General features: G+C 39.8%; 2 protein-coding genes across 2 annotated transcripts in view; one reads left to right on the forward strand and one right to left on the reverse strand.

Moving 5' to 3' along the window:
• The first annotated feature begins 403 nt into the window (after nucleotides 1–403).
• On the forward strand, nucleotides 404–7,972 carry LOC139722895 (uncharacterized). The gene is made up of 6 exons (XM_071634175.1): nucleotides 404–691; nucleotides 1,268–2,471; nucleotides 2,976–3,127; nucleotides 4,138–4,198; nucleotides 5,417–6,115; nucleotides 6,717–7,972. Exons 1-6 carry the CDS (start codon nucleotides 404–406, stop codon nucleotides 7,970–7,972), a joined length of 3,660 nt encoding a protein of 1,219 aa, XP_071490276.1.
• Nucleotides 7,973–25,409: 17,437 nt separating this feature from the next.
• Nucleotides 25,410–27,848, reverse strand: part of LOC139722896 (adhesion G-protein coupled receptor G6-like) — a 36,785-nt gene continuing 34,346 nt past the window's right edge. Inside the window, exons 13-14 of the mRNA XM_071634176.1 lie at nucleotides 26,601–26,670; nucleotides 25,410–25,974 (exon numbers count right to left, since the gene is read on the reverse strand). Of these exons, the coding sequence (XP_071490277.1) occupies nucleotides 25,410–25,974; nucleotides 26,601–26,670 (635 nt within the window). The remainder of the gene's footprint in view (nucleotides 25,975–26,600; nucleotides 26,671–27,848) is intronic.

The raw sequence follows: 27,848 nt of genomic DNA on the forward strand, positions 1-27,848 counted from the left end.
AAATGGGTGAGGAGTATTTTTTATGCAGGCAGATTCATGTGACCATTGTGACTGATATTTAGTATCCCACTTAACAGTATTACTTTTTTGTTTTTCAAATGACATTGCTTAACATATTGGGCAATTAATTCCCAATTCCTGTATTTTTTCTCATTTAATAGAGGAAACTGCATTAGTTATTCGCTGTTTTGTTTCATAAATGACAACATTGATATTGTATACAGTACTGTGATGAATTAAAGGTATCACGATACTAAAAACTTCTTAAAATTTCAGAAGCCTTTCCATCTCACGTCTAATCTTGTCTTTGATAGAGAACGGATCATGATGGATGACGATCTGGAGATTCAGAGATGGTGATACACATGATCCATGTCTCACTGTTAGTGTGCTTTCAAGTACCATGTGGATATGCCTTGTTACCAGGACTGGAAGACTTAGTGGTGTGTGCCGCAGCAATAGAGTGATGAAAGTCTGCGTGTACCAGGAACATCATTTTCTCCTTCTGTTTCTGTTTGCTGTCATCTTGATACAATGTCCTGCCCATGTTGAAGTTGTGGAAGGAGCTGAGCAACCACTCCCAGGGAGGCTGCAACTTCATGACACTCAAGCAGTTATTGGGAAGTACTTCAGCTTCTCTATTAACCTGCTGGAACCGGCTCCTGAAGAATATGGAGGTATACAGCATCAGGTATGTTGCCACTTTACGTAACTTGTGGTTTCTTGAAGACTCACTTCGCTTTTTATCTCTCTCTCTCTCTCTGTTGCTGCTGTGTAAGTCTGTACAACAACAACAATGGGAGAAAAGAACTTACAAATATTGCATCAGTCTAGCTTGCAATGTATATTCACAGATGACCAGTGAATAGTTTCATGTTATTATATGCTATGCTAACATATGTAGATATTTAGTTGATTATGTCTACTTTATAATTGCTCAAATGATAGTAGACGCAACAAGTATACACTAACTACAAATATCCTGTATTATTCCACATATACCATAGATGACAAACCTGGAATACACATGAAACTTGAAATTTGCCATAAAAATTACACCCCTCAAAGCTTTTAAAATCTAATCTTCAAGAACCTATTTGTTTATATAGAGACATTTTTTTTTTTTTTTTGAGGATGGAATACAATGTAGATCACTAGTGTGGTAACAATCTGATGGACAGTTTGACATGTTTTGTTCAGAAGCAGGATTATGCATGCCTTGTTATTGTTTTATTTGTTTTGGTATTTATTTCCCAAACGATTTCAGGTATCGGAGGTCGGGGCTGGCAGTATTCCAAGCTGGCTTGTGCTTGATCAATCCACAAGCACATTGCAAGGAGTACCTCTCATCAGTGATGAGGGGTTTTATCTGATCAAGGTAGCAGCAGTGAACAGGACATCAGAGTCTTCAGTAGTTCTTGCTGAGGATGTGTTTGCCATAGATGTGCTATTGGAATCACAGGCACGTGTTAGTCAGGATGTACTCTATGGTTGGGAAGCAAGGCCGCAGCAAGCGCACAAGGTGGCCCATTCATCCAGAAGCAGCAACTGGTGTAAGAGAGATGAAGTCAGTGCACAGGTGTCGGTGATATTTGAGGCCAGAATCAACAGTTTGGATGCATGTGGAAGGATTGATTTGCTCTCCAACCTGTCATCCTTTATAGCCCTGCCTGTCCATGAGCTTAGTATGAGTGCAAGGCACAGCAAAACAATCAATAGACTTCAAGGGAATGACATGATTGCAGCTGGTCCCGGAAATGTGGAACACACTGATATGACTGGAGAAGGTCTTACTGTGTCATGGCCATTACCTTGTGCCACACAAGCACTTCTCAATCAGTTCTCAAAAGTACTAACCAGAAATGTGGCTTCCGGCCACTTTGTTTCTGCGACCAGCTATAACGTCCTTGGTTGGTATGTTGTGAGGCTGGCCAAAAGTGGAAGGGAATCCCGAGGGCGCCAGAAACGAGATGCTGGTGGGACTGTCGTACCAACTCCACATCCTTCCCGTACTGCAACAGTAGTAACTGCAACATCAATCATTACTGCCACCGACTCTTTGCCCAGCGTTTCCTTCCCAACTCAGCTCATGTCCATGTCCTCAGCAGTGCTCCCAGCATCTTCAAGTTTAGAACTGAGTCGAACAATTGCTTCTCAAACCTTTCCGCCATCATTTAGTTTCCCCATGTCCTCATTGTCAGCTCTTTTGGTGTTAGAGACTGTCTCCTCTTCAATATCGAGCTTGATGGTGATGTCATTGTCCAGCCAGACAATTTCTTCACTGAGTATGACCAGCACATCCTCAAGAAACACATATTCCCCTATGATGCAGACAGAACCAGTAACAACTGTCACATCAGGGTATACGGTAGGGTCGCTGCTGGTGACATTGTCTGAGTCAGCGTATGTTGACATATCAGGAAGCTCCCAACTCGAACCATCAACACCACTGGTGCAAACATCTGGAGATGGTATGTCATTGATGTCATTCACAAGTGTCATCTCAACATTTCAGACAGCATTTACCTCTGATGCATCCGAGGACATAGTCGTGTCATCTTCAGATTTTACTGATCTCTCTATTGGATCTTCCCAAAGCGTAGAAACTCAAAGCAGGATTTTCTCCACCAGCAGTGTCAGCATTCCCACTTTCACCACTGTGGAGAGATCAACACCAAACACTTTCCTTGTAAATTCATCACCTGTGACCACCTCAGTGATGCCATCTCGGCTAATGACTGAAACATTTCACAGGTCATCTGAGGTTATATCACAATCCAAAAGCATTTCAGCTTCAAAGCCAACTAGTATACAAAGTTCTCAATTTAGTGCATTCACAGAGATGAGTTCAGTGCTACTAAGGCAGTCATCTTCTATTGTGCTTTCCACGGAAAAAACTGTTAGCATTCAAACTACCAGATCTTTTACTGCCATCATGACACCAATGACAGACTTTTTGACATCGCTCACTGCAGTGAACTCAAGCTCCTCTCTATTCATGGCTTCATCAGGAATAACACAGATATCTGACATTAGCATGATGGCCAGTGCATCTCTTACCAGTAGTCAGAGTTTTGCAAGTTTGGGATCATCATCACTTTCAGCATACCCAACAGCAGTGCCAACTGTACTCACAGAACATCTTTCCAGCCTTGCTACCTACATCCCTTCATCCTTTCCAACTCAAAGCTCTTTGTTGATGTCACCTACTGTGCTGCCCACTTCTTCTCGTATGGATACATCGCATGCAAGTGTCCCAAGTCTGGCTAGCTCTCCTAGGTCTTTCTCTGAAGAACTTACAGCTAATGTGCCATCGACATTAAGTGCCGTTGTGTCCTCGATGGAAGTCACGAGTCGGATGCAATCATTTGATGTGCAAAGCAGTCCTCTTGCCTCAAGGAGTTTCATGATTTCTCCTTCAGCCCCTTCTTCTGACACCTTGAGTGCCTTTTCCTATTCCATCAGTGAAACTTTCCAGACCCACAGTGGATTGGTGTCAACAAGGGATTTTATGTCATCATTCTCCGTGATCACTGAGCCTACATCAGGTATGCCCTCTTCACATACTTTTGAACCCAGCAGCGTGGTAACTCCTGACATTGCTGTGTCCTCGTTTGCCACTTCTCCTCAAGTTTTCTCAGCTTTTAGTTCTACTTCTGGTGTCTTAAGTGCCTTTTCCTCTGACATAAGTGGATTGTTCTCAACGAGTGATTTTATGTTGTCATCTTCCATGCTCACAGAGCCTACATCAGGTTTGCCCTCTGCACCTACATTTGCACCCAGCAGCTTGGTAACTTCTGACAATGCTGTGTCCTCGTTTACCACTTCACCTCACATTTCCTCAGTTTTTACTTATATGTTCTCAAGTTTTCCGGTGTCTGTGGAGACTACTTCTGAAAGGAGCACTGCTGACCTATCTGCCCATTCAATGTTTTTTACAACAGCAAGTTCGCCCTTCAGCAGGGCATCTGTTTTGACACCTCGCACTTCACCTGTGGTCATGACCAGACCTTTTACTGTGACAGGGGTGTACACACAGTCTACGTCATTCTTTGAAGCTTTCTCAACTCACAGTGCTGTCACAACTCTTCAGTCTGACTTGACATCTTCTTTAATGCCGTCAATCATCTCAACCAGCCTCCCTGGTTCTGTGTCACATTTCTCTCCTGCTTCATCACGTTACACATCGGTTGGGACTGTAGGTCTTACAACAAGCTTAAATGGAACCTTGAGTGGACATATCACCACAGTGGGGGGCACTGCTTACACGCCTCACATTTCGTCTGAGACTGACACACTGCTTCTGTCTTCATTGTTTTCATATTTACAATCAACATCAGATGTAATGCAGCCTTCGTCTGCCATTACTCCATCTTCCCCAGGTGAGTATACTTTGTTGACCTCTTTACTGCACTTTGGTAAAGTGCTTCAGTTGACCTTTAATGCATTCACTGCTGCATGTATTGGATGCTTCAGCACACATCAATAGCATGTACAGTGTATGTAAATCTGCAGGTATAGGTCTACACAGGATTGAAAAATTGAGAAACTGTGTGGGTAAAACAACTACAGAAACTGGTGCTTGGGTTAATTTTCAGTCATTTGGATAACAGTAATGGCCTGCCTCACTGGAGTTCCGGAATCTCAGCTGAAAGGACTCAAACATTTATACAAAACTCAGCTGCAAGGCTTGTAACTCACAGAAGGAAATTTGACCATATACTCCTATACTTCGTAGTCTTCATTGGTTGCCGCTATTCCCAAGGACTCATATTAAGTTTAAGGTTCTGACACGTGTACACTGTATTCAAATGTTTTCATGGAAATATCCCCGCATACCTCAGTGAACTCATCAAGCCATATATCATTCCAGAAATAATCTACATTCAAAGTAAAAAAATCTCTCTGAAATGTTGTTCAATTTAAGATATTTGGTGATAGGGCTTTTGGAAAGATGGCACCATCACTATGGAACAATCTCCCCCTCAGCATTAGATGTAATACAGATTTCAATATAGTCAGTTTTGGGTTGAAAACTTGTCTTTTTGATAAAATTGTTAATTGTAATATTGTATGTGAACATGTGTACAGACATAGATACTATCCAATGGTATGAATTCTAAGAACTGATTATTATTATTATTATTGTTATTGTTATTATTATTATTATTATTACTATTGTTATTGTTATTGTTATTATTATTATTATTATCATTATTATTATTTAAGGTGTGTCAACCTCAATGACTGAACCGTTGTGAGAAATATTGAGTAAATCGTCCAAAAGGACATTTTGTGAAAGCTCATTGAGAATCTGTTTTGTTGTACAGAAAGCAAACTTCTTCATATTGAGTGACAAGAACCACATAGCTGTCTTCAGAATCCATGCTTGATTCACTGTTTTTATCTGCTGCAGGTTCATCAGTCACAGTTTTCTCCAGTTCTCCACTCAGCCTGGCACCAGAGATAACATCTTCCCTGTCAATAGCATCAGCAACAATAGCAATGTCTGCAACAACCATCTCAGCACTTGTTGGTAGTAGCAGTAGTGTTAGGACAGTATCAGAACTGCAGACAGCTACATCACCAATGCAGCCAGAGCCAACATCCTCATTGTTCAGCATGTCTTTGTCGTCTGTTATCCGCACTCCAAGTTTGAGCACAATACAGAGTCTGCAGTCACAATCTCCTGATGTCACAAGTTCCTCAGACCAAATGGAGTCAACAGGAGACGTACCAACTTCCTCCCCTGGGCTTCCCTCTCCAGGGCTCTCATCACTTCCTGTGTTGTCATCTTCACTTCCCATGTCATCCAGTTTTGTTGAACCACTTTCTACGTTAGATGCAACAGCGACATTGAGTTCTGTGCCAATGCCTAGCTCAAGGATGCCTACCTCTGCAATGGCTAGCGAGACAATGCCTGATTTGTCACCAGTTATGTCATCAACACCATCTTTGCCATCTCTGCCGACCAGTGTTTTGCCCATGGTTTCTTCTACCGAGATGATTTCATCCCAAATTTTGCTGTCTCCATCATCCAGCGATAATGACATGACATCCACACTATCAGTGACATCTGCACTGCCTACTACACCTCCTTCAGATATCACAACAGGTGTGTTTGACTTCTCAAAAATTTGCAAGAAAGTATTTGAAAATGCTCAGTTATTTTGTATATATGAAATGATTGCGTGGTCTTCAGTATAATGTATACAGTTGATGTTGTAATTGAGAATGAGCAGTCATGTTTACCGCTACAAAATTCTGACTTTTTTTTCTTTACAATATGCACAGATTTTTCTACTAAGGGTAATACTATATCACATATGCTTATAATCACTTCAAGGTTGTTCGAGATGCTAAGAATGATCCTGTTTGTCACTTTATGTGGTTTGTATTTAGCTCACAGCAGGATACTTCAAATTTGTGATGGAAATGTGAGGCCAGACATTCACATTTGAAAAAGAAAGGAATCTTGAGTAAAAATCCTAAAAAATGGAATGTAAAAAATATTTGAGCTTTAACTCTTCTGTCAAAAATTGTCTTTGTATCTCAAGTCTGATCCTTTCCTAGCATCATGTTTCCTTGTATTTACAGCAAGAGTAGATTTTGCTATTCATCACCATTCCTTGAATCTGGGTTGATGGCAAAGCACACTGATCATGTATCTGCTTCTTTTGTTTAAGACTAATGTATGGTTTCTTTCCACTACACAGAGCCCCAGAATCAACCACCTTACCTTCAGTATCCTGTAGATGAGATAGTCACAACATCAGGAGATGTTCTCCTGTTCTCAATCCCTGAGAACACGTTTATGGATATCGAGGATGGTTCTACAAGAAACCTTCATCTAAATTTGTTGGATGCTGAGGGCAATCCTGTCAGTCAGTCCAACTGGCTGCAGCTGGATGAAGATCAGCAAATTCTGTTGGGAGTTCCTCTGGGTAACAATGTCACGAGGGTGAGCAACAGCTATTTTCTGTCTGCTACAGACACTGGTGGTTTAGTTGGGTATGATGCCTTTGTTGTTGATGTCCTGGAACGACCAACAGATTTCACCCATGAGTACATTGTCACCCTCGCAAATGACTTCAATGATTTTGTTGATGATGGTTTAAACATAGTTAGTCTCTGTCAGAGGATTGCAAGCTTTGTTGGTGACTCTGGTGCAGATGCTATCAGTGTGGAATCTGTGAGAGATGGTTCGGTTGTCATCACCTATTCCAACAAGACCATTTCCAGGAGCGGATGCGACTCTGAGGCCATCAATGCAGTGTTCTACCAGCTGGTTGATGGCAATGGGTCTCTCAGTGAGGACTTCCGGGAGAGTCTCAAACCCGAATTCTCTGTGACCAGTGTGGAGAGGATATTCCTGGGTCCATGCTTGGTAAGTACGACACCAATGACTACTTATGTCACGCTCCTACCTGTAGGGCCGTCAAAGCATCTACTAATGACTGTTGTGCCAGCTGTCGTCATTGCTCTCTCTTTCCTGCTGTTCTGCATCATCATCCTCTTCTGTCTGTACAAACGCAAGCGTGGTGGTGAGGAGTTCCTTTTGCGAGATGAGAAGAAGATCTATGCCAAAAACCGCAAGCCCATCTACCTGGATGGAGAGCTGGAGGACACAGAGCCGACTGGTATCGCCAATCCTGTAGTGTTGCCCGAGGACTTTGAACCAGTGAAAAGCTTTAGACCTCCGAAAAAGGCCACTAGCACCCATCTACCAAAGCCACAGTACCGCCAACCTCCACCGGAGTACAGACTTCCAGACTTTGCCAAAGTGAATCTTGAGATGGACAAGCCAGACCTGCTGGCAGCTGCTTCTGAACCTCCCAAGTACTCATCGTGGCCTGCTCATAATGATATGCCCCTCAGTGAATTTCATGGTACAAAGCCCCCTCCTCTGTACAGACTTCCTCCTCCATACCAGTCACGAGATTCTGGGTTATTCAATGAGTCTGATATATGAGAACAATTCAACATTCATATTTACCGTATTAATAATTGTGTCTTCATTCAGGAGTGTAGCTCCCATGTGTAATGGTCTTGATTGTACTTCTGTAACTCTCCTACAGCACTGTGTATGCATGTATACTGTAGTTTTATGAATCCAGAAAAATGCATTGATGATTGTAAAAGATTCAGAGTGTTACATGTAAGTGTTTTATGTCTTCTGCTCAAAAGAGAAAAAAATCTGAGGGTTTTTTTTTTTTTTTTTTTTTTTTTTTTCAATGTAGGATGTAAGTTGACATGTGGAAGGCTGCCCCAACAATTATTGGATGTATGTAGCATTGCTGTACAATTCACCCTAAGGTTTCTGGACATGCTGCTTTGCATGCTGGTATGACACTCTGTCATACTACAGTGCACTCTCGTTATAACGAAATGCTCGGTACCGGCCGTTTTTCAATATATAACAAAAACGAGGTAACCACCATGCATATATCATGTCTGTTGAATACTCATTATACACTGGAAAGCTATGTGAAATGGGATGGTATACCTTTTTAATTTCGTTTGGATATTACATTTAAAAGAGAGTATAAAGTTGTTTTTGTCACACAATAAGTCGTATAGAAAATAATAGTTTAGGATTCCGTTACAGTTCGCTATTCCAAAGATTCGTTTCTTACTAAAGTTCGTTACTCCGAAAGACTCTTTGTTCCCAAGTTTCGCCATTCCCGGGAATCCAAAGGTTTGTTCATTATTTTGAAGCTTTGCTCTTCTGACGATTCGTTATTCCGAAAGTTCATAATTTAGATATAAATATGTTGTTCGTTTTCCGAAGGCTCGTTGATCGGAAAATATTCGTCATTCATTTCTTAGGTTCGGTTATCTTAAGACAAATTTTATAAAGTTTGCAATTCCAAAGTTTTGTTACTGGACACACCTATTTCACCTTTGGATTAACGAAACTTTTTTTTAATGTTCCGATTAACGAAAGTTTAGAATTCCTATCATTATCTGACAAATGAACCGTTGTAAAAAGAACCATATATCATTGACGGTTTAACGAACTTTAGTGATAACGAACTGTTTGAATAATGCCAAAATGTTTGTAATAACAAACCCTATTTCATTTCTGAACCAACGGACATTTAGGTGTACATGTGTAAGAATCTGTGTGTTTTGTAATAAAGTACCTTCGAAACAATGAAACGAACCTTGTTTAATTTCAGATTATTGTATTACAATAATGCAAGTCCCCCTCGGAAACTATGCAGGACACAAGGAGCGAACATGTACACAGTGATGTGAAGCGTTCACCCACATTTCTTTTGTTTTTCTTTGTCAGTGGTGCTCAGAAAGATTTCGTTGTAACGAAAATTTTGTTATAACCGTGTTCGTTATAAGCGAATTTTGTACCATAGACATCAATGGCGATAATTTTGGGACCAGAAGTTTTACTTCGTTATAACGAAATTTCGTTATAACCTTGTTCGTTTTAACGGGAGTCCACTGCAGTGTGTAAGGACAGGACACCTTCAACATCCAGGTTAGGATATGCAAGAAGTACAAGTATTTATAATTGACAGAATAATCTCGACCAATGTATAGACTACGTACAACTTGTAGGAATACAGGTAGATGCACATGTATTTATTCCATTGTGTGGTGCGAGACAGAAAGGCTATTGAATATTTTATGCAAGTGTATCGATAAGGATCAAATACAAAATACACTGTCATTGGTATCAATCATAATAATTTGAGAAGTATAAAATGACAAATAATGCATAAATCACTCTAGCATAAGCTTTTCATGCGTACTAATTAGGTAGTGAATACTTGTAACTGTGTGTCACTTCATTGCCATATTCTATGAAAATGTACAGTACATGTATATACAAGATGTAATTGTCAAAACAGTCCTACTTTTTCTTGCAAATTGTAAGCTATAACATTAAACATGTAATGTGGACCTCGTATTTGCAACTTATTTTTTTGACAAAATAGGATCATTTTTCTGGAACAAAAACAAAAACAAAAACAAAATGAAACAAAGCACAATTGATATGGCAGGTCCATTCATTGACTGAATTGCTAGAAATACATCGTATACTCCATTTTGCTATCACTCAATGATCTCTATGTTGAAGTTTTACAAAATCTAAGGTTGTAACATGTGTGTCATACAGTTGTACTGTGCGTAAATTGTATACACTGTGTCATGGTACATGTATTCGTTTATGAGTTCCATGAATGGCAAATTGAAAAACACTTCTCTTGCCAATATCAAATTGTTTTTCTCTTGAATAGCCTACGTTGTATACATTGTACATGTTTTAATGGTACCCATTTGACATGAGTGAGGAATGTCAACAAGCACATTTTGTGTATACATCTTACAAATGTATTGAATGTTTTGTTTGTTTTTTGTTTTCTAATGCAAGGTTTACATCATGATTGAATATGAAATGTTATGTACTTGAGTTGTCTTTCATCACTAAATTACATTACAGGTCATTACAGACACGTGAACCATTTCTAGTACATGTATCATGATTTATTTGAACAATCATTTTTGTGTGACACAACTTCACACGTGGTAATGTTGAATCTTCTGTTTATTTTTAAGCTCCACGAACAGTACGTCCTTTTGTACGTCACTCTGAGCCAGTACAAAAAAGAATGTAACAGTCTGATATCCTGTGTAAATCTCCTCCCCTTCCAAAGTAAATGTAGTACCGGTAGTATTTGCATGGAGCATTCACTTTAGTGTGCATCAAAGATACTTTTGGTTTTTGTATGTGTTTTTGCTTGTTTATGTATTCCTTGCTGTCACATCACTGCAATTTCACACACTCTTTTATATGCGTGTACGTGTGCATTCTACACCATTGAAAATATTGTGTGTGTGTGTGTGTTTTTTAAAAGAAATGTGTACACGTGTATTTTTTATGTTTTATCGAGGAGTTTCTCTCCCTCTCTCTACACGTGCATGTATCTCAATTTATGCTTCAACTACCATGTCGCAATCGGCACGCTTGTGTGTGTAATGTATGCATGTGTATGGGCAAGTGTGAATTGTGTCTGCGCTTGTGCATGTGCAGACGTAGGCAGAAGTTACGTAACATCTTATTCTGAAATGCCTTTTATACATGTACCACTTGTTTGTTGTTCAAATTCATGGATTTCACTTCAGGGTCTGTTTTATTTCATGACTGTGCTGCGCTACATAACTATACAACCACTGACCAAATACATGTATTTTTCAGAAACTGTCGTTTATGTTTGCAGCTCTCATGACATGTTTGATAATGAAATACACGTACAAGCAGAATATTGCCCACAGGAGTATGATGTTCTCATTTACTGATGTTGAAAGTGTCAATGTGTAAAGCACTTTGAGCCATGTAGCAATTTCGGTGATGAGGAAGACTGATATAATGCACATAAGCCATGTAAAGCTTCGGGAAATGATAATGAATGGAATAATGAAAGCACCTTTCTCTTTGATATGAACTCTATTGACCTGCGTGTGTAACATGTTATTTCAGGTATTTTGGTGCTCACTGCGTGTTGCGGGGCTCCAACTCCACTACACAGAGAATGATATAAAACAAGAGATTTTGCACTCGTTGACTGCAAGGAACACAACTGTCTGGATTTTGTCATTTGAGCTCCAGAGATTTAAAGGGATGGTATGTTTTTGGCTGAGATGGGGACATCAGGTTTCCAACTCTTTTTGTAAGATAATGAGAAACCTCTAACGAAATATGAAAGAACATGTAATTCTTAGAGGGATTCAAAGTTTATTTGATGAAAATAATTGGTTTTGAAATGGCCGAGATACCCGAAATAAAGGGATCCTAATAAGAGATGGAAACCACCTTTTGTTAGGATTGCTTGTTTTACTTTGCTTTTGGATATCTCAGCCATTTCAAAACCGATTTTCATCAAATATATTTTAAATCCCACTTTGAATTGTGTGCTCTGTAGCATTTCATAAGTGGTTTTTTAGTACATCTCGCTAAAATTTTGAAGCTCAATCCTCATCTCAACCAATACGATACCATCCCTTTAACCCTATCTTTTAGGAGGGTCAAATCCCCCCCCCCCCGACATTATTAATGTAATGATTCCGCAACGCGCAAATATTTAATGGCGCCGTGTCATGATTTTTTTTTTATGCCTCCGCCACGAAATGGTGCCGAAGGCATTATTTTTTCGGGTTGTCCGTCTATCTGTTCGTCCGTCCTTCCGTCCGTCCTTACGTCTGTCCGTCCTTCCGTCCGTCCGTAATGAATTTTGTGGCAAGCGTGACTAAAAAACCATTTGAGGTATCCTAATGAAACTTAGCATACTGTATGTGTATTAGGGGGTGAAGTTGTGCCTATCAACTTTTGGGTTCACATGCTCAAGGTCAAAGGTCAAAAGGTCAAGGTCAAATATGTAAAATTTCACTATTTCCTCCATATCTATGTATTGCCTGAAGATATTTTCTTGAAACTTTGTTTATACATGTATTACTCAATTAAGATTCTCTGATGAAAGTTTCAGGTCATGAGGTCAAAGTTCAGAGGTCAAAAGGTCAATTAAAATATTAAAATTTCACTTTTTTTTTCTGTACCTTGGAAATTTTTCAAGGTATCTTCATGGAACATAGTTATATACATGTACTGACTGGCAGTGATTATCTAGAGAATTTAGGGTTCATGGGGTCAACCGTCAGGGGTCAAAGGTCAAGGGCAACACTTCAAAATTTTACTATTTCCCTCATATTTATGCAATGCCAGCAGGATTATTTTTTTAACACTTGGTGTATGCATGTATAACCCAATAGAGATTCTCTGGGATGTTTTTTCTTTTTCTTTTTCTTTCTTTGCCTCAAAGGTCAAATGGACAAAGATTAAGTGAAAGTGCTGAACTAACTGTTTCCTCCATATCTAGGAAATGATTCAAGTTATCTTGAAACTTACTACATACATATTTATGCATGTTCTGCCTGACAGTGATTATCTTAATGAATTCTAGGGTCAAAGGCCACATGAACATGGCAACAATTTACTATACAGAAAGTGCACTTTTTCTCCATACCTTGAAAATTACTCAGTGCATAAACTTATTAATGGATCAAAGTCAAGCTAAAGTTCTTAAATCTCCAAATACATGCTCTCCTATTCATCCAATTAAACCTAGGTCAAGGAAGGTGAACATTCAACACATTTGTGACAAACTTGTCATTTTCATATTTTGCCAATTTTATGAAAATGTAATCACACATTTTCCACATGTACTTTAGACCTATTAGGAGAACCATGCATTATGGCGGAGGCATACCAGTCGCCATAGCGACATTTCTAGTTTATCTAAGTCTACCGCGTATTGTGAGACCAAATTGTGACGTTCGGGTAGGCCTACTCCGTTCTGAAGTTACGTAATGTTTTTACATGCATATCCGCCCGAAAACAGCTCAAATTTGTGATATTGTATGCAAATTGATTGCAAATTATGTTTTTTTTTTCGTTTCAATTGCTAGAAATCAAATTGAAAAAGTGTCTGCAACAAATTCCCCCCCAAAAAAACACAAACAAACAAACAAACAAACAAACCCAATAGAACGCAAAAGGTCGCAAAAACATTAAAATACATAAGAATGAACAACTATAAAAACGAAAGAAGTTACGTAACTTTCATTGTGCTTTTTTTTTTCCAAGAAAAGTTGATGTGTCTTGAGGAGTTCTGGCACTAATAGCCTTTTTAATGGAGTTGAATACCCAACATTCGTTATTCCGAAGGTTTGCTGACCCAAAGATTATAGATATTCGTTATTTAGGTCAAAATTAGTTATTATTAAGGTTTGTTATCCAAAATTATAAAAAAGTTCGTTATTCTAGGTTTTGTAAATTCGAAAATGAAAGGTTTGTAATTCTGTTGGTTTGTTATTAAACTCATATTTTTCCTACTTTTGAATGAACGAACCTTCCTAATAACGAACCTTATTTCATTTCGGATGAACATACATTGAACAATAAACCAACATCTTGGAAATGGATAGTCACACAGGGAGCGAACGCGGAGCGAAATGTGAAGTGACAATTTAGAATATGATATAAACTGAATATTTGTTCAGCAATTTAATTTCCTTAGGGATCCACATTCCTTTTTATATCAGCGCACATATCTTCTGTTTTTCTCTATCGATGAAAATGTAGGCCCTAGATGGGATCTGAATTTTTACTTCGTCGTAACGAACTTCCGTTCTAACAGAATGGTGATGATGATTGTGCCGCGCTCTAGATACACATCATTAAATCATGCAGAGTTAAATTAACAGTTGTATCTGCCGACATCACGATGTACTTTGATTGAATGTAAGTTCTAATTGTCTCAATATTTAGATATCTATGTAATCTCTGTTATGTGATAATTTTGTAATCTTGCTGTTATCATACATAAAATGATCAGACACGAAAATGCATCGGTTGGGCTGCTGCAGTAACCCGAATCAAGACTCTTAATTTCACATCCCCAATGTGCAAACGTGAAGGGCTATAAGAGAGCATGTATTATTATGACGACTGACAAACTGATGCGGGGGTTCAACATGAGCTCCGACGACTATACACCATCTCAACATTCCAGCATTAACCGACTGCTTATTTTCATTGCCATGTCCTTCTTCAACTATGTCTCATTCTGTACAGTATTAGAAAGATAAGCCTCCAACACAATACATTTTTGTGTGCCTTCCTGCATTAAATTTCTGAGATCGACATTACACACACGCTTCAATGATCAGAAGCCATTCTGGAGACATGAACTGGACAATATATTGTCCATCATGACATTGATGAAAGAATCATCGCATAGGCATAATGTCAGTATGCAAAATAATCATGGTAGCGTGTCCAGCGAGAATTTCGCGCAAACAACCCTCCTCTATCCCCCCCCCCCCCAAGGGCGTACCGAGGGGGGGGGGGGGGTGTTTTGGGTGTTCAAACACCCCCCCCCCTTTGCCAAAAGGGGGGTGTTTGAGGTGTTCAAACACCTCCCTTGGGCAAAAGAGAGGTGTTTGAGCTATTCAACACCCCTCTTCAGCAATGTTTAGATGTTGACAAATGAAACAAAAGCTGTCTTTACCGCTTTTATTTCCGTTTTGAATTCCGCCTTTCCTTTCTTTTGCGTTCATTTTCTCTCTCTCTCTCTCTCTTCCTTGTTTTAATGTTTGTGTGGATGATGATACATTATGGAGTTACATAATATCATACGCACTAAAGGACTCGTGTACAGTACGTGTTAATACTAAATTGTACACTGCAAAAAGTCCGGTGTTAAATAGTGAACACCGAGCTGGTGTTAAATTTTCGGTGCTCATTTATGGTGTTAAATTAACACATACGGGTGTCATTTCCAAATTTTAAACTGTTTTTTGAAGAGTTTCTTAGTAACTGCACTTCTTGTTGATTTTTAATTTAAACAATACGATCAAGAATTTTACATTAAAATACTAGATTTTTGAAAAAATGTGAAAATGAATTTACACCAAAGTAACACCAGCTGGTGTGGTCCCTTATTGAAGCTGGACGGGTGTTAAACCATTGATATTAACACCAGCAAATATCAAATCAACACCATGTGGTGTCATTTTTGAATTAACACCAGTACAGTGTCAAAATAACACCAGGTACAGTGTCAAATTAACACCACGAAGTGTCAGGTGAACACTTTTCAACACCATCACAGTGCACTTTTAACACCTGTGGGTGTGGTCCTTTACTGAAGTTTGATCGGTGTTAGATTTAACACCTGTGGTGTTAAATCTAACACCGATGTTTTTACAGTGTACGTTACTGCACCGCGCGCGAAGCTGACGCGCAAACAGTAGACATTCCCGATCCCTGCTTTGCTTTCTGACCGAATCGCGAAGATACATTGCGCATAATGTTCACCGTTTACCGGTATTACTAGTATACCGTACGCGGTACCGTAAATTGTGTATGATGCATAATATTATGTGTGTATTATAGGCACATTGCATGCTAAGTTAGTAGTATCAACTACCAACAGTGGCGTATCTAGGGGGGGGGGGGCAAGGGGGGCACGTGAAAAAAAAAAACGAGAAAAAAAAAACCTCGCCCGGACGGGGGAAGGAGAACTGGGGGGGGGGGGGGGCAGAAAACCAAATCAAACAAGATAAAAACAAAACATGAATTCCATGTTTTGTAACGCTGAAATATAAAAATTTTCGGCTCGCTCGCTGCGCCCGCTCACCAAAATTTATCCAAAAAAAAAAAAAAAAAAGAAGAAGAAGAACAAAACGTAATGATGACGTGGAAATATAAACATTTCGGCTCACTCACTCGTAGTAATTTAGAGTATTTTTCCAAGTCCTTAGTTTGTTGGCATAAATCGTTATCTATGAAGCCGTCACTATATCTTGATTAGAATTGTAAGATTTAATAACCAAAAAATGACAAGAATTCCATGTTTTGTAAGGTGAAATACAAAAATTGTCGGCTCGCTCGCTGCGCTCGCTCGCCAAAATTTATCAAAATTTATCGGATTTTTTTCAACCTCAAAAAAAACCCTTTTAAGTGCTCGAAAAAGCATATCAAGTGGACTTTTTTTAAGTTCCTACCGGGATGGGATTGGGGTTGAACACTGTTGGTATAAATCGTTATCTATAAGACCGTCACTATATCTTGATTAGAATTGTCATTCGAAGATTTAATAACCAAAAATGACAAGAATTCCATGTTTTGTAAGCTCAAATACAAAAATTTTCGGCTCGCTCGCTGCACTCGCTCGCCAAAATTCTTCAATATCTATTACATTTAAATCACCCTCAAAAGACCCCTTCTAAGTGCTTGAAAAAGCATATCATGTGGACTTTTTTTAAGTCCCTACCGGGATGGGGTTGGACACTGTTGGTATAAATCGTTATCTATAAGGCCGTCACTATGATTAGAATTGTAATTCTGACAAGAATTCCATGTTATGTATAAAGCTGAAATATAAAAATTTTCGGCTCGCTCGCTGCGCTCGCTCGCCAAAATATATCAAAATTTAGGGTTGCCTATTACATTTAAATCACCGTCAAAAGACCCCTCTTAAGTGCTTCAGAAAGCATATCATGAGGACTTTTTTAAAGTCCCTACCGGGATGGGGTTGGGGTTGAACACTTTTTCAGAAATTAGGGGCACAATTTTCGCGCTTGCCACGGGCGCCGTTTTCCCTAGATACGCCACTGACTACCAAGTACAGTCAGTATAGTAGCCTACTGGAAGCAGCAAGCTCTGGAAGCTCTGGGAGTAGCAAGTTACTTGCTACTCAATGTAATTAGTAATAGCACATGGACTTGGTAATCTTTAGTAATAGTAGATATGAATATTTTCAATGACTGAAAGTTAAAACTGAAAGATAACTGAGTGTGAGTCTACAAATTGTGGTTGGATGATTTTATTGCGCCTAAAATTCACTAGATATCTAGGTCTAGGAACAGTGGCGTAACTACGGGGGCATGGGGGGGGGGGGGGCACGTGCCCCCCCCCCCCCCCAATCCGCTGGTTTAAAAAAAAAGGAAAAAAAAAGAAAAAAAACCTACGAAAATGGTAATTCAAGGGTTAGTAAACTGCTTTTGAAATCGACATGAAAGGATGATCAAGAAAAAAAGATATTTTTCTAAGATTTCTTTTAACCATATAATTAGGAGGTATAGATAAATAAATAAATAAATAAATAAATAAATAAATAAAGAGGTATAACATTGTTCAAAAAGCCCGGAGACGACAAAAGATTGTGATTCAGCGTGATTCCTGGTTGGCATTTTGAATACAAGCAGGATGTGCGCAGTGTACTCAGAATATCGGAATGGCAAAAAGAGTCGCTGCAATGTTGCGCAATGTTTGATAGGTTGTACACATTTTCTATCAAAGCTTGATCATTGATTTTGCAGTGTTGCTTTACATACTAGTCTATATTAAAATGCCTTGCATTGCCAATAATAAGATTGACCTTGGCTATTTCCTAACTTTTCCATCTATATGAAACACACACACTCACAAACACAAACAAATTAGGGGATGCTCTATATAAAGTGCAGATTTTGGACATCCTTCTCCCGCTTGGTCACTTCGACGCCCCCTCGCTGGTCATACCTCCCCCAATCATGAACATAAACCGACACCCTTGACTACCAGTGGCGGATCCAGGGGGCGCACCGGGCGCCCCCTCCCTCCAATGCGAAAAAAATATACATGTAGCTACAAACGACAGTTTTTGGACGGTAAAATGTCAAAATTTTCAAGCTCGCTCGCTTCGCTCTCTCGCATTTAACCGTTATATGCCATTCTCCTGATGTTACTGCCAGTAATTGCCAACAGTTGCGCCCGGTGCGCCCCCCCCCCCCCCCCCCGAATTTCCAAAGCGAAAAAATATAGCTACAAACGGCAGTTTCGGGACTGTAAAATGTCAAAATTTTCAAGCTCGCTCGCTTCGCTCGCTCGCATTGAATCGTTATGCAATTCTCCTGATGTTGCTGTCAGTAATTGCCAGCAGTTGCGCCCGGTGCGCCCCCTCCCCTTAATTTCCAAAGCGAAAAAATATAGCTACAAACGGCAGTTTGGGGACTGTAAAATGTCAAAATTTTCAAGCTCGCTCGCATTTAATCGTTATGCAATTCTCCTGATGTTGCTGTCAGTAATTGCCAGCAGTTGCGCCCGGTGCGCCCCCTCCCCTTAATTTCTAAAGCGAAAAAATATGGCGACAAACGGCAGTTTGGGGACTGTAAAATGTCAAAATTTTCAAGCTCGCTCGCTTCGCTCGCTCGCATTTAATCATTATGCAATTCTCCTGATGTTGCTGTCAGTAATTGCCAGCAGTTACGCCCGGTGCGCCCCCTCCCCTTAATTTCCAAAGCGAAAAAATATAGCTACAAACGGCAGTTTTGGGACTGTAAAATGTTAAAATTTTCAAGCTCGCTCGCTTCGCTCGCTCGCATTTAATCGTTATGCAATTCTCCTGATGTTGCTGTCAGTAATTACCAGTAGTTGCGCCCGGTGCGCCCCCTCCCCTTAATTTCCAAAGCGAAAAAATATAGCTACAAACGGCAGTTTCGGGACTGTAAAATGTCAAAATTTTCAAGCTCGCTCGCTCGCATTGAATCGTTATGCAATTCTCCTGATGTTGCTGTCAGTAATTGCCAGCAGTTGCGCCCGGTGCGCCCCCTCCCCTTAATTTCCAAAGCGAAAAAATATAGCTACAAACGGCAGTTTGGGGACTGTAAAATGTCAAAACTTTCAAGCTCGCTCGCATTTAATCGTTATGCAATTCTCCTGATGTTGCTGTCAGTAATTGCCAGCAGTTGCGCCCGGTGCGCCCCCTCCCCTTAATTTCTAAAGCGAAAAAATATGGCGACAAACGGCAGTTTTGGGACTGTAAAATGTCAAAATTTTCAAGCTCGCTCGCTTCGCTCGCTCGTATTTAATCATTATGCAATTCTCCTGATGTTGCTGTCAGTAATTGCCAGCAGTTACGCCCGGTGCGCCCCCTCCCCTTAATTTCCAAAGCGAAAAAATATAGCTACAAACGGCAGTTTTGGGGCTGTAAAATGTTAAAATTTTCAAGCTCGCTCGCTCGCATTCAATCGTTATGCAATTCTCCTGATGTTGCTGTCAGTAATTACCAGTAGTTGCGCCCGGTGCGCCCCCTCCCCTTAATTTCCAAAGCGAAAAAATATAGCTACAAACGGCAGTTTCGGGACTGTAAAATGTCAAAATTTTCAAGCACGCTCGCTTCGCTCGCTCGCATTGAATCGTTATGCAATTCTCCTGATGTTGCTGTCAGTAATTGCCAGCAGTTGCGCCCGGTGCGCCCCCTCCCCTTAATTTCCAAAGCGAAAAAATATAGCTACAAACGGCAGTTTGGGGACTGTAAAATGTCAAAATTTTCAAGCTCGCTCGCATTTAATCGTTATGCAATTCTCCTGATGTTGCTGTCAGTAATTGCCAGCAGTTGCGCCCGGTGCGCCCCCTCCCCTTAATTTCTAAAGCGAAAAAATATGGCGACAAACGGCAGTTTGGGGACTGTAAAATGTCAAAATTTTCAAGCTCGCTCGCTCGCATTGAATCGTTATGCAATTCTCCTGATGTTGCTGTCAGTAATTGCCAGCAGTTACGCCCGGTGCGCCCCCTCCCCTTAATTTCCAAAGCGAAAAAATATAGCTACAAACGGCAGTTTGGGGACTGTAAAATGTCAAAATTTTCAAGCTCGCTCGCATTTAATCGTTATGCAATTCTCCTGATGTTGCTGTCAGTAATTGCCAGCAGTTGCGCCCGGTGCACCCCCTCCCCTTAATTTCTAAAGCGAAAAAATATGGCGACAAACGGCAGTTTTGGGACTGTAAATAATGTCAAAATTTTCAAGCTCGCTCGCTTCGCTCGCTCGCATTTAATCATTATGCAATTCTCCTGATGTTGCTGTCAGTAATTGCCAGCAGTTGCGCCCGGTGCGCCCCCTCCCCTTAATTTCTAAAGCGAAAAAATATGGCGACAAACGGCAGTTTGGGGACTGTAAAATGTCAAAATTTTCAAGCTCGCTCGCTTCGCTCGCTCTCATTTAATCATTATGCAATTCTCCTGATGTTGCTGTCAGTAATTGCCAGCAGTTACGCCCGGTGCGCCCCCTCCCCTTAATTTCCAAAGCGAAAAAATATAGCTACAAACGGCAGTTTTGGGACTGTAAAATGTTAAAATTTTCAAGCTCGCTCGCTTCGCTCGCTCGCATTTAATCGTTATGCAATTCTCCTGATGTTGCTGTCAGTAATTACCAGTAGTTGCGCCCGGTGCGCCCCCTCCCCTTAATTTCTAAAGCGAAAAAATATAGCTACAAACGGCAGTTTGGGGACTTAAAATGTCAAAATTTTCAAGCTCGCTCGCTTCGCTCGCTCGCATTTAATCGTTAATGCCATTCTCCTGATGTTACTGCCAGCAACTGCCAGCAGTTGCACCCGGTGCAACCCCCTTAATTTCCAAAGCAAATATATATATATATACATATATTATCATATATAGCTACAAACGGCAGTTTGGGGACTGTAAAATGTCAACATTTTCAAGCTCGCTCGCATTTAATTGTACCGTTATGCAATTCTGATGTTGCTTCCATGAGGTGCGCCCCCCCCCCCCCAATGTCTTGACCCACGGTACGCCACTGAACACCCCCCTCTAAAAAATCCTGGGTACGCCTATGATCCCCCCCTTTCCCCCCCCCCCCCCCCCCCCCCGAGAGATCTGGTAAACCGTATTAAAGGTAACCGTAGGATCTGGTTCAAGACATGGCAACTCATTTACAGACCATGTCCGTGGTACAGAGTCAATAACGCTGTGAAGACAATATTGCATCAATGATTCTAATATTATTGTACAATAATGTAAATCGAAGTAGGCTACACAGGACAATGACAAAGGGAAAAAAAAAAGTAGTCGTGGGGTCAGGTTCGGACTGACGTGGCACAGAGATCAACCCCCGGATCACGTTTATTCACGATAATGGTGAATGACTTCCCAAAAATGTTATTACTACAGAAGTAAAAAGGTATAATGTATGCGCAGATGACGAGTTTATAGTGCTACTTATATGTTAATGAAATTGAATGCTGATTTGAAGCATATAAACAACTGAATGAGAAGTTATGTTTTGAGTTAAATACCACCAACACACAATTCATGACATTACTGCTAAAAACTTATCATGTATGGACAAGTCTCTGTTTTTGAGAGTTGACAAACATTTAATAAATCAGTATCTAGGCACACATATCGATCCTATGTTTAATTGGAAAGAGCATGTAGACTACATTGGTAGTAAATATCACAAAGACTAGCCGTCTTGATTCGTCTGAAAGAATCCCTCCTATACATAATGTCAAACTTCTTGCAAATACCTTAGTGTTGTCTGTCTCTATAATGGCCTGGCCATGCATGTTGTAACAAGGCAGACATGCAGAGAAACTGTGCAAAAGAATAGCAAGGACTGTGTTGGGAGTAGATACCCGTGCCTTCCCAAGCGAAGTATTATCACAGTTGAAAAAGAAGAATGACAATAAATGAATTGAACTGAATTACTCCGAAATGAATAAGTCTATAGAGGTCTAAATGATCAGGCTCCATGATGCATCGTGATACATAGCAGAACTTTTTCTCAAGTCAAAACAAGCCCGTTCTTACAGAATCCGATCCCCAAAAACACATAGTTTTATCATCCCAAAAGATACATGTGTAGATCGAACACGGAAAGAGGTGTTCTGTATGTTTCATATTCATGTTATTGCCAATGTACCTATTAAGGTACAAGCTTTGCTTTTTAGGTCCCCCGCATTTCGTGTTTGTAAAATTGTCTTCTCTTGTCTTCTCTTTTCAATAACGACGTTATGTCTAGATTTGTGTTCTATCGATTGTATATCATAGTATTTGTGTTTGAGATGTGGGACAATAAAACAGAATCAAATCAAATCAAATCAAAATGGTACTACGTGTATTGGTTACACTGAAGAAGTCCCCCTCTTCAAATAACACAAATAGATAAGTATAAATAAACACTGACTGTTTCATCAATTTTATCATAAATCATTTATTTAGCTGTTTTTGTCGATTTTTTCTGCTTTGAATTCGATGTTTTTTTTTTTGTTTCATTGGGATAGGACCTTTTGTATGAAATACTAAGACTGTTATATTTTATTCGTATTTTGTTATAAATTAATTTATGGATATGTCGATGACAAGACAGAATTACTATTCACACACGCAAATGAATAAGTAGTACAAAAACAGAACAGGGAGATTCCAAATTTCAAAGGGAACTTTAATTTTGAATCAATATTATTATTTCAAGTATTTTTCAAGTACATTGGAAGAACGGATCTGCTCTACAATCTATCACAAAATTTTCAAGAAACTTAGGCGAACTTAACTACGAGTTACCATGCAGAAACAAATTCAACCTCTCGTAAACTTAATAAGGTATCATCAACAGTCGATTAATATTGGTGGAGTATATTCTTGATAAAAGTACACGTTGTAAGTCGTGAAACTTATGCAATTAAGTGCATAATGAAAGAAGAGGTAGGTACTATCGATTGTACATTAGAACGTATTCTTATAACTGATTTCGTTGAAGTATCAAAAAACCATTATACTTTTGTAAATAATTTCCTAAATACATGTAGGCTTTATACTTACATACGCTGTCACAATCGTTTCAATTACTAATATATGCAAATAACAATGAATTTCAGAACAGAGAAAGATTCGTTTCTACTTAACCCACGAAAATGAAAAGAACTTTGGCGAAATTACTGGCAAAGTAGGCCTATACCGAACTGCCCTCAGCCATTCTGTTTCCTGTACGAATTTACACACACACACACACACACACACACACACACACACACAAACACAATTTAAGTCATATACGAATGTACTTTGAAACGATTGTAATTCACAAAATGAGACAAAAGGATTACAGCTACTTCTGCGTACTCGGGAGGACTAAATCTCCTTCACTCACTCGCACTCTACCTCCCCCTCCCTTTCTCTGTTCTTTTGCTCGACGACTCTCTGTAACGGTGTCGTTATTTACATCGAATGATCCGAATAATCATCATCATATTCAAACTCACATTATTCACTTCAACCTAAAGAGAAATGCTGGTGCATCAGACTTTACTCACTATAGGTTTGCAGCAAGACCAACGGGTGACTGTGTATAATAGTAATGATACACCGTTTTTCATGTAGCGCAAGTCACAACAATATTATATTGACGTCTCTATGCTCGAACAGGGGGAGGGTGTAGAAGGGGGATAGCCCCCTCCCACGCGAGGGAGATTTTTCGTTTTCAGATCCGATGCCTCTGGTTCACTTTTGGCGAATGTTGAAAATCAAAAAGAAAAAAAATTAGGAAAATAAATATTCTTGTGAAATTAGAATGGCTAAATCGTGGTATTTCAGCTCTAGTCCGCGTGTCATCACTGCGTACTAAGTGTATGGAAGGTGGGGGAGGGTGTGGAAAGGGGTATCCGTCTCCCACACGGCGGAGCTTTTGTTTTATTTTTAGAATGGTAATAGAACGATCTGATGCACAGTTTTTGTGGAATGTTTCATGTATTAAGAAATTTGTACATCCCGAAGTGTACCGGGTCTATGAGGGGGGAGGGTATCCCCTCCAATTCGAGGGAGATTTTGCATTAACTATAATTGAAATTCAACGATCTGGACCACATTTTAGTGGGATATAAATTTGTATCAGAGCAGTGTAGTAAATCTGTCACCTATGGAGGGACACCAAGCGGTCGAAGGATGTTGGAAGAGGCATCCCTCTCCTACAAGAGGGATAGCTCATTAACATATTTTTGACGAAATTTGGGGAAAAAGGCAATCCCTAAAGTGCACCAATCTATGGCGGGTAACCAAGTGGGGATATGGTTAATTGAAAGGAGATATTCCATCCTACACAAGGGAACTTTTGCATTTTTGGAATTAAAGTGACAGAACTGGTGCATGCTTTTGATGAGATACGCGAAAAACAATGTCAATCTCAAATCTGTGCTAAGTGTATTAAAGGGGACGTACAAACGGGTGCGAGGGAGATTTTACGCTTTTCAGAATTGAAATCAAGCAATCTGGTGCACACTTTGAGTGAAATACGTGGACAATTATTCCATATAAGAAAAACAAAAAATTCAAGATCTGGAGAATCATTGTTGGTGGGGGCAAAGTTATCGTTTGTCCTCTTAATATTTTCATTACATTTTTTTTTTTTTTTTTATGGGGATGGGGGACTGCCCGCCCCTAGGATCGACGCTCCTGCGATCATCTGACTTATTTGTAATTATCAGTTATCACGACACGTGTCATTCTCAAAATATGATTTACTGGAGCTTGAAAAAGGGGACATGTTGATCTGCCTTCTGCGATACAGAGCAGGGCTCGACATAAGTCTGTAAGTGGTGGCCCGGTGGCCCGGTGGCCCGGGCACCCTAAACAATTATGTCGGGCCACCAAAAAAAAAAACACAAAAAAACAGACACGACACACACATGCGTTTTGGTGGCTAGATCTGGCATATCACAATAAATGGATTGTTTTGTTTCGGTTTACTCCGGATCACTACATTTCTTTTTTTTTTCTTTTTTCCTCTTTTTTTTTTTGGGGGGGGGGGGGGCAACATTATTTCAGATGTAATGACTTTAGTAGATCAAACGGGCCACCAGAGGAAAATGTTTATGTCAAGTCCTGCATTAAGGATTAAATCAAGCTGCTGAGAGTAGCTTTAAACGAGCAACTTTCTGTCGCATGTGATCTCCTGAATGTCTACGATATGTCACACCATTGAAACATCTCGCTACAGCCACTTGGGGTTAACACCCGCTGGCATCCTCTGAGACAGCATAAAAGAGACCAATCACGCGCTGACACTTGGCGCGTTGGTACTAAGGGTCCCGCCACTTGTCAGCTGGATACTCTCGGGATCCAAAGAACTGCCGTTGGTTGACTTCTCTGACGTCACACGCGTGCCGGAAGCTGCGCCGGATCCCGTTCCTGATCCCGGTGTCGGCTTGGCCTTGACTTTCTCTCCGCGGAATTGTCCTGGCTTCTCCTCTCCAAACTGGCAGTGGAGCCAGCGCCGCCACTGGTCGCGGATCTCCTGCTGCCGAAGGCAGAACATGACGAAAACGAAGAAGCCCTGTAGCGAGTTAAAGATGAGGAAGAGGATGTTGAAGACGATTCGAGCGCCCCCTATAGCCAGGAAGCCGAAGACCCAGGTCAGACCCAGCAGCGCCGAGATGGCCACGGCGTTTTGAACTCGTCTCCACGTCTCCCCTTGGTCGGCCTTGTGTGCTGCAACAGTCTTGCGACAAGTCAACCGCTGTAGCACCAACGCGAAGATAACAAAATTTATGAGGAGGAGCACGGCCACCAAGAGAAGGACACCGTAATACAGAGCCGGGCCAGGACTGACGAAGCAACTGAAAAAGGAACACGTCCACACATCAAACAGCGTGAATAAAGGATATAATATATGTAGGCCTACCCCGTGAAATCATGTTGTACAAACACAGAAAACAAAAAAACAAAAACAAATAATGCATATTATGAGAATATCGCTAAATTGATATAATATTCTAGTCTATCATGGTATCACGAAGGCACTTACAAATAACTGTCGTTGTTGCATGACAGCGACTTGATTGTACAGATAAAATGAAAGTAGGACTTTTGTACATTATCTCGACTGATAATCCAGCTACTTTTATAATAATCTATATCAGCTATTACAGTTAGCAAGAAATATATTATCTATAGTGACATGTACATCTTACTTATGCATTCTTATGACAAAGTATTCTCATTCGATATACTCATCCGTATGCATTCAAGAATTACCAAGGTTTTGTTTGCACCTCCTGCATTCCAAACGAATGAATTTTATCCAACTCTTAACACAGCAAGAGAAGAAAGACGGTTGTTTATGGCAAAATAATATGATACTGCAAAAAAAAAAAAAAAAAAAACCGTATACGATGACATTGGCTGATCTAACAATATATATCGCTTTGAAAGACTTAAGTTTTGAAAGGGATTACAAACTTACTAAGTGTTGTCACCCAAGTACATGGAATGGTCCGAAGCTACAATTATGATGCACACGACAAGGGGCAAACCTATGTGGAATCAAGAACGTATGATACAGTAGATATGGGGTTAGAAACTGACACGGCGAGCATGTGTTTGAAACTCACCAGGTTCGTGCGAGCTTTCTTGAATGATACCGCTACTACTACGTCAACTACTACTACTACTAAGACGACGACGACTACTACTATTACTATTTCTGATAATGATAATGACAGCAAAAAATGATGATATTGGTAAAGATAGTATCAGTTATAGTAATGGTGTTTAGAATAATGATAATAATAATAACAACGACAAATGCAGCAACTACAGTAAAAAATAATTATCATTCAGTATGCAATTAGGCCTATTATCTCCCATTTTAATTATAACTATTATAAAAATCATACATGCTATCACTAATAAAGAGTATTGTAAGATTGTCAATCATTTATATCATTATCATGCGTATTAGAATTATTTTGCTATTACACTGTACCACTATCATTACTACTACTACTCTTACTACTACTACTACTACTACTACTACTACCTACTACTATTAGTAGTGGTCCTAACACTTTTACTGCAAGTATTACCAGTAGTAATAGTAGTACAAATTGTAGTATTCGTGTTGGAAGTAGTAGTAGAAGCTAGTATTAGTATAGGACGTCATAGCCTTATTTCTCATTCCATGGTCCGCTCACAAGGTCAACCATATCTGCATTGTCGTTGATATCTTCATATCAAATTGAAATTTCATAATTGTACTACTGCTTACAGAGGAATATTCATGTTAATGATATAGTCTAGTGGACGTTCAGTAAGGAATTTTCGTACAATTAACTAATAATCATATTCATTAACTCAATAATCTGCAAGGTGTCATCAAGGGGTTCATCCGATAATTCAAAAAAAGAAGAAGAAGAAAGTATTATAGATGCGTTCAGTTTTCAGTTATTCCAAAATGCGAGCAGATATTCTTCGAATATCAGATTTTGAAGAGTTTATTGTGATGATTTATTTTCTTTCGTGAAAAACGTAATCCCAAAGAAGGTACCTTTAATAGAGGCATATTGGATTATGCGTAATTTCGGTTCACGACCACTCTCGAACAGTCGCGTCCGGTAGAGAGAAGAGTCCCGACCATTTTCAGTTGATATCTATCATATACTTTCGATGAGACAAATGTATCGTTTGTATTTCAATACCAGTCTAGCACAAT

This window comes from Diadema antillarum, unplaced genomic scaffold (genome assembly GCF_040938485.1).
Source record: "Diadema antillarum isolate AM-2024a unplaced genomic scaffold, OU_Dant_1.0 scf00000176, whole genome shotgun sequence".
Taxonomy (NCBI): Eukaryota; Metazoa; Echinodermata; class Echinoidea; order Diadematoida; family Diadematidae; genus Diadema; species Diadema antillarum.